The 14,963-nt window shown below is 33.0% G+C and overlaps 1 protein-coding gene across 2 annotated transcripts in view; it reads left to right on the top strand.

Annotated features, from left to right (window-relative positions):
* Positions 1-12,258, top strand: part of LOC118195579 (glyoxylate reductase/hydroxypyruvate reductase-like) — a 44,512-nt gene extending 32,254 nt beyond the window's left edge. For both annotated transcript variants that reach the window (XM_035366910.2, XM_035366912.2), the window contains exons 9-10: positions 5,621-5,751; positions 8,134-12,258. In XM_035366910.2, coding sequence (XP_035222801.1) covers positions 5,621-5,751; positions 8,134-8,249 — 247 coding nt within the window. In that variant the 3' untranslated portion in view covers positions 8,250-12,258. The remainder of the gene's footprint in view (positions 1-5,620; positions 5,752-8,133) is intronic.
* Positions 12,259-14,963: the final 2,705 nt, after the last annotated feature.

Raw genomic sequence — 14,963 nt, 5'->3', positions numbered from 1 at the left:
TAATTTCTGATGTTATTAGCTTCTGATGACAAAATTCTGCTGACTGCAGCTAGAAGTGAAGCATTGTAATTAGTGATTGCAATACCAGATAAAAAATTCATTACTTGTATTTGGTATTTTTTTAAATGTTGTTTGAAGAAATTTTTCAAAAAAGATACAAAAACACAGTTTTTCCTTTGCCATATTTATTAGTTTTATGTAAAAAAATGCATAAACTATAAAAATATAAACAATTTGTTATGTACAAATATAAAAAAAGAAGCAAATGTTATAAATAAATATTAATTACTAATAAGAGCAATAAAATAATAATTTATAACATTAAAAAAAATATAAAAAGCAAACCATTACAGCATTACTATACAATAAAGGAGCAAAGCATATAGTATTATTATAAAGAAGAATAAATGTCACCTAAAAAATCTTGTGTAATCTATTATATAATATCTATTAGTAAAAAAATATAATTTTTTAACAGCATATTTTTAAATGTGATCTAAAGAACATAATATGTGTTGAATTGTCATTAAGCCTGAAATGTATTTTTGTGCACAAATTATGGGCAGTTGAAAATGCTCTTTCTGTGTCCATGTTGGTTGTTGCTAATAATGAGTGTTTTACTTCCTCTAAATATTTGCATTGAAGCCCTTCATCTTCTAACAACTCGGTGTTTCATCTGATGATTTTAGATAGATCTAGTCTTTGTATTAATGTTTAAAGCAATTTTTTTCAACTGTTTTCCAACATAATCAATTATTTTTCAATATCAATATCAACTTAGCTAGTGCATCTGGATAGGTTTGTTTGCTTTTCATAAATGTTTTTGTGGAAATTTATGGTGAACTTAATTTAATTTGATTGAGTCATTATAAGTATGTAAATACCTTAAAATATTTTCTAGTTCACCATGCCTTTCCTCTATGTGAATTTAATTTTGAAGTTATGTAATTCCTCAGATAGTGGCATATTCTGATCCTTAAGCGATTACAACATGAAATTTATTGCTGCATTGGCTGTCAATAAGTTGAAATTCTTTCGACATAATGCCTTAACAGCCAGCTTTATTGGAAGGCGAGCTGAAAGAGTTTTAGGTATTAATTCACTATCACACTATCAATCAAATTCGTTATTAGAAAAATTAATTTCTGAATTAGATTTTTTAGTCTCAAAAGTAATTTCAGCATTAAGAGTTAATTGTAACAGCATGCTTTAGAATCTAATATTAGCATAAGTTCTTTTTTTCATTTCAGTAAGTATATATTTTTGTAAAACAGCATTTTTAGTAGGAAATGCTTAAATGTATTACAAACTTTTCGAATTTTCTTAATTATATGAAACAGTCCTAGTTATGTTAATATCCAAATAAGGCATTTTCAACAATGATATTATTATTTCCTTCATTTTCCCTCACTTTGAAGGGATAACTAGTGGCCGAACATTCAAGTTGCTGAACACTGTTAGTTCAGTCTGAAGTTTGAATCCTGGTGAACAGACTGGCTACATGGGAATTTTCATGGTTTCTCCGTGTGTAACATGTATATCAGCCAGTTTCCATTAGAAGTTCCTCCACAAAGACATCACTCCCTCCCTCAAGCAGATAGACTTCGAGTGCTTTGCTGTAATCAATATCAAACCAAATCACTGTCTTCGAAATCAGAATCAGAAGTCTAAATTTCTATTTTGTGTCATCTGCTCTTGATTTGGCTTATATAGCACACTGATAACTCCAAGTTGAATTCCTTGAGCATAGCATAATTATTGCTTATTTGCATCAAGCAGCTTCCCAGCTTTTTTCATCACTGTTCCTCCATCAGTAGTTATTCGGGCAATATCTTCTTTCAGAGATAATCTACATTCCTCCAATCTGTAGTTAACAACTTCTACACATTTTGTTGCTGACATATTTCCTGAGATGTGTGAGTCTATATTCCGAATGAGTATTTATATTTAAGTAACATCTATTTCATATGCTTATCCATTTATCGAATGTGAGACTGAATTTTGCATAATTTAATTTTAATTCAATTAATTCTTTTTCTGAAGAACTGAAAATGCTTTTATTAGTGCACTCCTATAATATTAATATATTATAGTATATACTGGAAACCCTTACAATTAATGACTTTCTCAACTCAACTGAACTAGAAAACTTTCTGAACTGCAAACCATCTAATACTATCATTCTAAATACTTCATTGAAATAGTCTTTTTTTTTTTTTTTTTTTTTTTTTTTTTTTTAAATCCGTAATTTGTGATGTCTTTGGTTTAGCAAAATTATTTTTAGGTGATTTAGAATTTATCTCTCATTGTTTTCTTTTCAATAAATTAATGTTGTGTTTTTAAATTTGTATATAGTCCACTTCATTCAAAAATTTTAAGAGTCTTTGAATATGTTTTGCATCTTGCTAGCCCATTATTATTCATTATAAATAAATAAAACTCAAAACACATATGTTACAAATATAAATATTTTGAACAATAAAGTATAATATAAAATGTGTATTGTTTCTGGGAAAAGGAACTCACCAATTTAAAAAATATCTAAATGTGTAAACATTTAAAACACTATGCGCAATTTCAACATGATCGTTGTTGAACTAAGCAGTTCTAAAGGGCTCTTGGGTAGTATTGTCCTATCCCTAGCAAATGCAGGAGTCACTTTTAGCATAGCATTATTCAGGAAAAGCACTAAGCTTAAAGATCATTGTGCAGCAATAACTACAAGGTTACTGTGAAGTGCTGGCGAGGAAATTGAAGTCTGGGCATTCTGTTGAAAGATTGGTAGCAGAATTGAGTCATGTGATGTGAGGTTAGGTTTATACATGCCTAATACTTAACCTTGACATTACACAGACGAAGAAAGATTGAAATGGAAGTGAGACAGCAAACAATTATTATTTATAGCTAATACTGAAAAAGTATTTTAGCCAGAATTTTACCTTCACAAGTACCAGCTTCAGTAAATTTCGAAAATAGAACGAAATATCCGTATTTGGTATACCAGTGTATCAGTATTGCAGTCACTAATTGTAATCATTGTCAGTTGGAATAATTAGGCGCATTCTTATTTTTGAATTTATGTATTTGTTTTTTTGCCCATTGGATTTATGTGTGATTTAATAAAATAGCCAATTTTTTCATGAGGCTGTATATATTAGGATTGCCATTAACTTAAGTTAGATTTTGTGTCAACTTTTACATTTAGTACCAGATGTTACTGATGTACCAAATGTTACCTGTTAACTGAAAATCCTGTAAATCATTTTGAGTATGTGAATGTATTTAAAAGAATTTTTTTAATTATTTTCAGTGTACATTTTATAATATTATTAATTTTAAGTATCATTGAGCCAAATTGAATTTAATGGACAATTGTTATATCTTAAATCGCCAGAAAATTAACTAAAAAAAAAAATCTGTCCGTGAAAAGTATTCTAGAAGAAGAGAAAGCAGATATATTGTCTTGAAATAATTCCATTTTAAATTATTTTTGCATTTTAATAAATTCTATCAGTATTCTTATTTTTGCACAATGAAATTTAAAATATAAAATGGGCCTACCAGTGGCTGAGTGTTAAAGTTGTTGAACACTGATAGTTTGTCCTGGGATCAGCCTTTCATCCCTTGAGTTGGTCAATAAAATGAGTACCAAGTTTACTTGGGGATTAAATACCAGTGGTCCTGCGACAAGCTGCCCTCTTGCCCAGTGTTACAACCGAAAACGTGACAAAAATGTCACGGAGAAAACAAAGCAAAGCGAAAACGTCGCGATAGGAAACATCGCAAAGAGAAAACATTGCAGTTCTAAAATATTGTGGTCGAAAATAAAGCGGCTAAAAAACTTTGCAGTTTAAAAAAATCGTCATCGAAAACTTCGTGATAAAAAATAAAGTACCTACAAATCATCGCATGACAATAACATCACACACATGCGTTTTTGAAATCCCATGCTGACATATTATGTAACTGACTTTCATCATAACTAACAAATTGACATCCAAAAAACTGATTGCTCATTATACATGAAAATGTTAACGATACTTTAAGAATAAATGGAAAGAAAACACTGAATAATTTTCACTAAAACAATATCAGATGGACAAATGTGAAATTCTAAGCATTTTAGACTGTATTTCTCAAAAATATTATCTGTAAAACTTTATAAAAAAAGTAAATTTACTAATAACCTTTGTTAATTTACTATGTAAATTTAAAATTTTATTAAATTCTATAAGTTGCATTAATTTTCTACTCATTTTCAATTTTTAAATGCTGAAGTTTCTTTCTTATTTTTAGTTCATTCAAAAATATGAAAATACAGACGTAAGGAGCACCAATTGTGCTCTTTCCTTCTTGCGCTCCAAAATCATAAATATGAACATGCATTCACAAATTTTAAAACCTGAAAACGCATGTGTGCAATGTTATCATCATGCGATGATATGTAGGAACTTTATTTTTTACCAAGATATTTTCGACAATGGTGTTTTTAAACTGAAGTTTTTTAACCGCTTTATTTTTAACCACAATATTTTGTTCTACGATGCTTTAGAACTGCAATGTTTTCTCCTTGCTTCCTGTTCTCCCATGATGTTTTGTATCACGATGTTTTTCACCTTGCGTTGCTTTCTCCGCGATGTTTTCGCCGGACACCCTTGCTCAGGGCATATGCTGATGCACTCTGGGGCCTAAGGTTCAAGAAAGCGGATTTCGGGCACTGCAGGCCGTGGTCCACTAGGGCTGTTGCACCACTGAGTTTAGTTTTTAGCTTTTGATAAACTGAATAAAATAAATTGCTATAAATTTGTTAATTAAAAAAAATTAAAACTGCTTTAAAGTTTTTAAGTCTTTTGACCCTGAATGAAAAACAGTAACATGAAGGTATTAATTTCAAAAAATGTCAAAACATATTTCTAGAAGTACCTTTGATTCTTACTGCAGACATTTAGCAGCATACCATTATTTATTAAATATTTCAGAATTCTTGCAAGGTATTCTGTTTTAAAAGAGGTTTCTAACATCTAATTAATTCTGTCGTAATGACATCATTCATTGCAGTTTCAATAATTATGAAATTTTAATAATTTGTAGTTGAATATTTTAGTCACTGTTACAAAATACTGAAGTATATGTAAGATAAGATAAATCATGGCTTCTCTGCTCCACGTGACTCCGTGATCTGTAAGATCCAACTTCCCCTCGGGACCAGGCACACAGGATCAACCTCCACTCTGGTTCTGCAGAGGAGCTGCCGCGCCACCTGGAATTCACCAGGCAGCACTGGTTGTCAATTGCTACCTGCCAGTCACTCGGTCGAGCCTGTCATGGTGGGTCATTACCCAGCAAAGCTTCACCCCCTACTAGAGCCATGCTGCTCAGGACATGCCAGACCTCGAGGGCGGCCAATGAGTGACCTTTCCCCAGGGCCTTCAGAACTACCAAGTTCATAAATTGTATACCACCATGGCCGAGATTGCCTAGATACAGATCCTAGCCAGTAGCTTCACAGAATTCTCTACTTCGACCCCCGAGGGGCGGAGTAAAGTATATGTAGATGTTTTTTTTTTTTTTTTTTTTTTCCTTCCTCCCACATTTAGTTTTCTCTTTTTTCCTTATTTAGTGGTGCACTAGTTAATCAGGAAGATTTGTATGAAGCTTTAACCACTGGCATAATAAAGGCAGCTGGCTTAGATGTTATGGATCCTGAACCACTTCCCACAGATCATAAACTTACAAAATTAAATAACTGTGGTATGTAAATTTAAGTTTCTGTATGTTTGTCTTTTTATTTGCATTTTTGTTAAAAATAAATTTAAAAAAAGTATCTATTATTTCTTTTTGAAATATTTTATCTCTGAAATTATAAACATATGTTGATCATTCTAAGTTATACAGATTTCAATGTTGTTATAATAATGTGAAGGTAATATGATTTGTAATGTTATATCTGGCTTTTAAAACTGTTCTTCTGGTTTAAAATAATCACGAAATACTTAATTTTGGTCCAAATTATATTCTGTTTGAAGATTCAGGTATTTAAGCTATTTAAGAAATTCCTCTGAGTGAATTCTTTTATCTCATTCTTGTAGTTTAGAACAAAATTTTATTAACATAGACTTTTGCAGACATTTAAACACAATTTAAACTGAAAAAAATAAATGTGTTTCTTGCTTGCTACTCTCATGGTGACTAGTTTAAACTAGTGACTATAAAAAAAAATATTGTTACAGATGAAATGGTGAAAATACAGATGGAGGACAAAATCATGCGAACACCTGTGAAAAAGTATGACGTATTTCACACCTGCAGTACATTCGTGCCACCTGCAACAGAAATCTGCCACCTAGTTGAGTATGTAGAGAAAGGTATCAGACTCTCAACAGCAGTCACCTGCATTGCATGCTTCGATCGAACTGTCTGTGAGAAGTTGAAATGTCAGACCTGTCAGAGTTCCATTGAGGAATGATAGTTGGAGCGCATTCAAGTAGAGCATCAGTTACGGAAACAGCAAACCTTGTGGGGTGTGCAAGGAGTACAGTATCAGCCGTTATGCCAGCATACCTGAAAGAGGGTAAGACGACATCTTCAGAGCACAACAGCGGCCGAAAGTCAAAGCTGGTTGTTAGGGATAGACGGGTTTTGAAGCGCATAGTAGCCTGAAAGCTCAAGCAATCGTTATCCCAGATAACATCCAAAATGAACAGTCATCTCCAGGACCCTGTTTCAACAAAACCTGTCAAAAGGGAACTTCATGCTGCAAACATTAATGACAGAGTGGCAATTTGTAAACCCTTGGTGACAGCAACTAATGCTTTCAAGCGATGCCAATAGTGCAGAGATCACAAAGGCTGATCCCCACAGCAGTGGCAGCAGGTAATATGGTCAGATGAATCGTCATTCACCCTATTTCAGACGACCGGATGCGTTTATGTCTGGAGAAGACCCAAAGAAGCGTTTCATCCTGACTACCTCTTGCTGTCTATGAAGCAAGGGGGTGGCGCCATTATAGTCTGGGGTGCGATATCTTAGCACGGTCTTGGGCCACTTGTTATTCTGCATGGGAGGATCACATCCAACTTGGTTGAATAGAAAGCTGATCTAAGCTTTCAAGGGGATCATGTCCAGACTGTATTTCCTGGGAAGCGACCGCTTTTTCAAGACAACAACACCCCTATCCACACTGCTAGGTGTATTCAAGAATGGTTCGAAGAGCACAACGATGCAATTGAACATCTCGCTTCGCCCCCCTCAGTCCCCGGACTTGAATATTATTGAACATTTATGGGCATAATTGGAGTCCAAACTTTGTTCCCGATTTCTACCTCCATCCAGACTTTCGGAATTAGAGATCGCTCTGCAGGAGGAATGTCTTAAAATACCTTTAAAAATTGTTCATGACCTTTATGCATCTATCCCACGTCACATTCAATCTGTACTTCAGTAAAAGGGTGGTCCAACCCCCTACTAATAAAGATTTTCCATTATTTCTCAGGTGTTCGTATTATTTTGTCCTCCATCTGTATATTGTTCTGTTCACTGAAGGGGAAATGAGAGTTGTATTGCATGCAACTATCTGCAAATTCAGATGGTGAAGTTATTGCAAGGTTTGGTTTCAGAAAATAGAATAATGGTGTAAACTATGGAACAAGTAAATACTAAATTCATTATTATATGCATTTGTGAAAATAAAATTTTTTTCCATTAATAGACAGTCCAAGTTAAATTCGAAAACTCTTTGAAATTGCTGTTATGCAATTAAATCGAAAGAAATTATATTCAATTGTAATTCAGGTACAGTATTTAAATGAACGTGTAAACAATGAAATATATTAATTCGCATCACTATCATTTCAACATGTCAGTGTTCTGTATTTACTTTATTTTTCCAGCCATTGCAATAGCTGAAGTATTTAAAATTTAATTTCTTGTGAATATGTTCATTGAGTTTTTCTTCAAATGTTACTTAACATTCACTTTAAACAAATTATAAGTCAGTTCTGAAATTTACTTCATTTAACTGCTATTTTTGCATTTAGAAAATAATTTTAAAACATATATTGTCTAATTTCCATTCCATAATTATTTTTTGAAACATAAATATAAAAATAGTTTATATTAATTTTCTTTCCTCAGTTTTGCTGCCTCATATTGGAAGTGCTACTGTAGAAACTAGAACAACAATGGCAGTTTTAACAGCTAAAAATATTCTTGCTGGACTTGAAGGAAAACCTTTGCCATGCCCTCTATAAATATTATGTAAATAACAGAAATCTGTATTTATATTGTTAACTTAAATTCATTCGAAACATCCTTGAACAACAAGCAATGACTGCATTATCTTTAACTGCATTTTAATAGTTAATTTATTGTTCAATAATGTTTTATGTTAAATTCTATATATTTTTCTTATGTTTTATGTTAAATTCTATATATTTTCATATGAATATATACCTTAGATACTAAATATTAGATCCAGTTTACGCTTTATTTTGAAAATCATTATATAATTATAAAAAATATGTTATTGTTATACATTCCTGGTGTAATTTATAAATAAAATTATCCAGAAACATTTTCCTTATTAAATGTAATTTTAAATAAATAATTCCATATCCTAATATAAACATTTTTATATATGCTAATAAGAATGTGTCAAAATATTTTATGATGGTAAAATGTATTTTCAGTGCTATTTAAGTGCATTCTCACCATAAATATTATCCTTTAAATCCCATATGCACATAATATTAACACTGCTAAGTGTAGTCATACCTGCTGATAGCATATAATGTAGCTTATGCTTGAAGTGTATAGTGTAGTAAATTGATCATTGCATGTTTGTTATAAATTCCAGCAGTTCTAATATTTCACCCCGTGCAACATATAAACTTGACTCTTTTAATGTTATTTTTATTATTTTTTTTTTTAGAGTAAAATCTTTTAAATGATCCACTGGTGGCTAACTGAATAAGATGCTCAATACTGGTAATTCCGTTAGAGTTAGTCTTGGTAATCTGGCCAGTTGCATGGTCATTTTTTTTAATATGTTATGTACATGGTAGCAAATTTAATCACACATAAAAGGATTTAGTATTAAATATCATACATAAAAGGATTTAGTATTAAAAAGGAAATTATAAAAGGACTTAGTATTTCATATTAACTAGTTCTCAAGCTTATTTCTGCACTGTATTCCTTGGTCATGAGTAACAGTTTATTGTACTTTCAAATTTCTTAAAATTATAAATTAAAAAAAATATGTCTAGTAAAATATTGAGGCTGATATGTTGTTGTTTTATATGGCTTTGCAATCCAAGCATATAAAACAGCTCAGGTATCACACAAGAACAATAATAAAAAAGAAAAAAAAAAAACATTTATAAAGTAAGAATCAGAATAAATGAACACGGGAGCAAAAGTAAAAACTTAAAAATTTAAACAATAAGGATAGGAACATAAGAGATGTAGTCTCTAGAAGGAGTTTATGAAAGCTCTGGCATTCCAATATTAGTTTACTTATCTCACCACATTTCTGAGACTCTTAATCTAGTTCTGGGCATATAAGAAGATACTCTGCATTCATGATGCCCGAATTACAAATTTGACATATACTAGATGGAAGGATGCCAATTTTACTAAGATGATGTGCCATGCAATTGTGACCTGTTTGCAGTCTGAAGTTTGCCACAGCCTTTTTACGAGGTTTTTGACAAAACTTTTTCTATGTATTTTGAATGTTAGCCCACGGTTTGCCGATTGATTTTACTGCCTGATCAGATTTAAGAGTATCCATTAATTTCTCAAAAATACGTTTTTTAAGTGACTAGGAAGTGGTTTGCTGTCTTGTGGTGCAAGTGTTTCTCTCTTGGCTGGTGAGTCTGCCTGTTTGTTACCACCAATACTTACATGTGAATGGATCCATTGAAAAACGATTTTTTTTTTTTTTTTTTTTGTGTGTGTGTGTGTTTATAAAGAAAGTTTAAGGTTTATCTTATATCTGAGATAATCTGGATATTGGTGTCATCATTTATAACTACAGCCTGGATGGCTGCTTTTGAATCGACTAGAATAACTGCTTTAGAGAAACAATCTTTATCTTAGGTTTTCCAGAGCCAGTGAGATTGCAAGGATCTCTGCATCAAAATTCGACATGAAGTGTTCCACACGAGTACATTGGGAAAAAGGTTCATTGTATACACCAGCCCCAGTGTTGTCTTGTATTTTAGAATCATCAGTGTATACTCTAGTCCATTCAGGTTCAGAGTATTGCTCATATCATGTACATAATGTATTTGATTTTAATACTGCATCAGGAATGTTTTTCTTTCCCAAGTCGTATATATCTAGCTGGTATTTGATATCATTATATTCAAGGGGATTAACCATGAACTTGTTACAATTCATTGGTTTGTTTTCATCTATTTCTTTTAGTTATTTATGACAATCCTCTAAGGGAGACAATTGGGTCTTTATAGTACTTCATATTAACTGGTTTCATTCACCTCTAAAATTCATCCATTGCGCTCTATGCGATGCTTTCATTTTAACATATGTACCAACTGCTTGTTTCTTGATTTCAGTAGCACTTGGTGGGTTGGAAGTATAGCTTTGCATAGCTGTAATCGGGGTAGTTTTACATCGAATTTCACATCTCGAATTATCATTCATTTATCTCGAATTCACATCACAATTATTCACATCTCGAATTCACATCACAATTATTCACATCTCGAATTATCACACATTTCGAATTATCACAGGAGCTGTAACCGCTCCTGTGATAATTCGAAGAGCTTTGCTTTGAGCTCTTTCCAAAGAGTCAATTTTCTCTTAGGGATTAACACCTCACTTCCATATTTGAAAATAGCTTAGTTTGTTGTCCAGTTTTACACCTTGATATGAGTGCTTTTTTGAAAAGTACCATTGTCTATTTTTAACTCAAAGTCTGTATTCACTTGTCTCAGAGAGAAGAATTGGTAAAATGTTTTGTTTTTTATTTATAATCATATTGTTCTCTTTGGACCAGGTCTTCAGGACTTCAAGTGCTTTATTTATTATAATTTAAAGTTTTTCCCTTTGGTCTTCGTATTTTCTAGAATTTTCTGCTTCTGTCCAAATAACAACATCGTCTGCAAACATACAGACATTAATACCTTTAATGTTTTTAACTTGGTTATCAAATCATTTATATAAATGTTAAAGAGGGTGCAGCTGCTAACTGCTCCTTGAGGTATACCTAATTTACTTCTTTTATAATTTGATTCCTGCTCGTTCTGTCTGGCCTTCGCCATCAATGGGATAAAAAATTTTTGTACCAGTTGTACATTTTTCTGCCAAAAGTGAAGTTTGTTTAGAAATCTTCTCCACATTTTGTCGTAGGCTCTCTGGAAATCAACAAAAACAGCAAAAGAGCTTCTCCCCAAATTGAAACTGGTTTTAATTTTGTGAACCAGCTTCAAAATTCAGAATTTAAAAATATATCTGAGCTTAAGTTCCGTAGCTTGTGGGAAATTCGGAACTAATGTTTAAGTCAAAGTGTTAAATACAGGTAGCATGTGCTCACTAACTCTCAAACTCAAGCTTTCTGTGCTGATATGCATTCAATAACTAATTTGCATCCTGGTGGCAGTTGAGGAAAATATATAAATAAAAATAAAGACAAAATAATACATACATAGTAATAATACAGTTGGGTAAATTAAAACATAAAAAACCTACAAGTATCCAAAATTTAAATAATCTGAAAGCAGAGGACCCTGGAAGATAATTCAGACTTTTTTTAAAGCTAACTTGGAGCCATAGTTTTCACAGCTTTCCACAAATCTGTGAAAATTTTCGAAAAAATATAATCTTGATCAGGAAGAAAAAATGCTTCAGAACGCTTTTTTTCTACTTAAGTGCTATGTATGACATTTCACAGATCTGTCTAGGAAACCTTATCTTAATTAGCCAGTTATTTATAATTTCAGTCTTTACTATTACTTTTCCTTTCTGTATTCCTTACCAGAATGCAATGATAGTTTGTTGTAATTATTCCGCTTTACATACTATTGCTGCTGGCAATTTAATTCAACTCTCCGATAGAGTTAGTGAGCCAGCTTCTAGTAGTAGTTAATTGTGGTAAACGTTTGATTTAATCTAGACTATTCTGTTTTATTTTGCATCACTAAGAATTTTGAAAATTGTAGTACAAGAGATTGAGGGCACTTATGTTCTGCATTCTGTTTAAATAAAAAAGAAATTTTAACCTTGTCAGAATTTGTTGTTGTTCTCAGACATAGAGATAATACGCTTCATGTCTGTTAGAGTTATTAAACTGAAATAGCATTACTAGATCAAGTTTAACCCTATAAGTGGGGAAAGAACAAATTACTGATAGTGTCACAAAGCAATATTTAGTTTGCTCTCCTCCACCCAAGATTATAGGCTTCAGCGGTATTAGGAAGTCCAGTGAAAGGCTTCGGGTTCATCCTAGACACTATGCAAGCTTCAATCAAACCTGCTGTTATATTGGATGGTAGAAATTCAGCAGTGACATTTTTGCAACAACTTAGAGACGCAGTTTTTCCCGGCTGGATTATTATAGAAAGTCACGATAGCAACCGCCGCGCTTCGAGGACAGGCTCTGAGCTGGTACAAAAGGCATCGGTAAATTTTTGTTGGTGAACCAGCAGTAAGAATTTTAAGTTCGAAGTATGTAAAACCGTCCTTGTGAAAGTAATGTTATTGTTGTTTTTGTCTTGCCCATGTATTTCATGGAAAAATGGTTGCCAGAGCTCAAGGAAGTTGGACTTTTACTTCAGAGTTTTGAGGAAGAGCACTCCGAGGGAGTGGTCCAATGGTGTCCCACCCCTCTTCCCTATCAGCAAACCACACGAGAGGACTTTCGGATCGCCGTATATTTAGAGTGCTCCATTCCACAAAGGCAGTATACATTTACAAACATCTGTGCCTTTTCCGGAATTGGAACCCGGGCCCTTTGTTACCGCAGTAGGCTCTCCTAACCGCTATACCACCTGGGTGCCTGTGAAAGTAATCCCAGTGGTAAAAGACTGCCAAATTAGAAGCGGACGTGTTTGGTAGATATCAAATTAAGACTGAAGAGTTCACTGAAATTATATTGAGAAAAGAGTATACAAGTAATAAACAAATACAATAATACAAGTAATAAACTTATAGCATGATAATAAACTTATAGCAAGTATACAAGTAATAAATACAAGTAATAGACTTATAGCATGAGATACAAGTAATAAACTTATAGCATGAGAAAAAGGCAAGATGCAGAGGTTATCCAAATAATATTGTCTAAGTTATTTCCTCAAATTCAGAATGTTGTTGAATTACAAACCTCGAGTACGCTACAACAATTAATTGAGCTAGCGGTCAAGTTCAAAAGTAGGCAAGTATCAATAAATATACGCACAGCGGGTTATGAGAGAGGTCAAGCGGATATTTTCGTAGATCTGTCGGGAAAGGAAGCCCAAGATTTGACGGAAATAGACGTTTTGAAAACTGGAAAAAATTTTCATCCTCTAACGGCCATCGCTAAAAGAACAAACTAGGAAAATAATAAGAATATAAACTAGCCATGGGTGCTGAAATACAGGGGAAACAGTCACCCTGGAGAGAAAGAAATCCCTCTCAAATTCAATTAAATACGGTGTTGATAAAAAAAATGTGTCGCTTCCAATGATTTAATCTTTGAAATAATTTAGCAGCAGATGCAATTATTCAACATCGGGCGCAAAATAGTTTTCGGGGAAAAATGTTTCTTGGAAAAAACTTTAAATAGTATAGAGTGTTTGGTGTCTCAGGATCGCCGTCGAAGACAAATAGTGTGAATGCGTATTTAAAGTAACCTTAAATATGCAAGTAAAAGATGAACCTCAGAAGGTTGTTTTCTTTGTTCTGAAAATTCTACAAGCCAATATAATATCGTGGAGAGATTTCTTAAAGGCTGCGGAAGCGAAAATTAATTTTCGGGAAGCATTTGTGTTGTCGGATATCAATAAGCTGGTAGAAAAGGAAGTCCAGCCTCTAGCTTTGGAATTGAATACGGACGACAGAGCAAATGTGGAACACTTGCTGCTAAGAAAATTTTCAGATGAAGCCTCAGGGTTGACTTAATTGGTAAATCACATAATAAAAACCGAAAATCAACCCTTTGCCTTGCAAAACCCTACCGTTGTGATTAGGTCAAAAGAGGAAACAACAGAACACCATATTGCAGAAACGCTAAACAATAAAATGAATCCCTATAAGTAGTCCATGCACTAACTCTGTAGTACTGTACTGAAAGAAAAATAATCTGCACCTCCCGATTTTAGAAAGAAAATTATCTGCACCTCCCGATTTTAAAGTATAGCCTTTTGCTATTGACTGTATAAAACAAAAAGCATAACAAAATATCCGGTTTACCAATTACCAATAATTGAGGAAATCATTCGAAAAATTAAATGCACAAAATACATGACGACTTTAGACCTTACATCTTGATACTTTCATATGAATGTAAAACTAAAGGATGTGCCAAAAACAGAATTCATTACCAGATCAGAGGTTTACGCTTTCTTAGAATGACTCGACTCTTGGCTTATGCGGAGCACCCGCCACTGCTTAAAAGGCTATGGGTATTATTCTAAGACCTGACTTGTAAATATGCGTTTATTTACTAGGTTATAAGATATTTCAAAGAGGAATTAAAATGGAAGATAATGTAGCGATAAAAATTTAAATGTAGCGATATTGTAGCGATAAAAATTTATCTACCACCTTTTGGGGGGGGCGTGCTCCTATTAAATGGCTTTCGCCAAAGATTTTCCTGATATAGCAAAACCGCTATAAAACTTGAAGGAAAAGAAAAACAGGTTCTTCTGGTAGGCAGAAGCAAATACGGCGTTTGAAAGAATTCATGTAGCAAGCTCCCGTCTTGAAATTTTCTCAAGTGGACGGCAAATTAA

The sequence above is a fragment of the Stegodyphus dumicola genome, chromosome 6 (genome assembly GCF_044657685.1).
Source record: "Stegodyphus dumicola isolate Sdum_Otavi_A_Nest chromosome 6, ASM4465768v1".
Taxonomy (NCBI): Eukaryota; Metazoa; Arthropoda; class Arachnida; order Araneae; family Eresidae; genus Stegodyphus; species Stegodyphus dumicola.
Note: the sequence above shows the minus strand (reverse complement) of the source record. Positions and strands in the feature narration are given on the sequence as shown.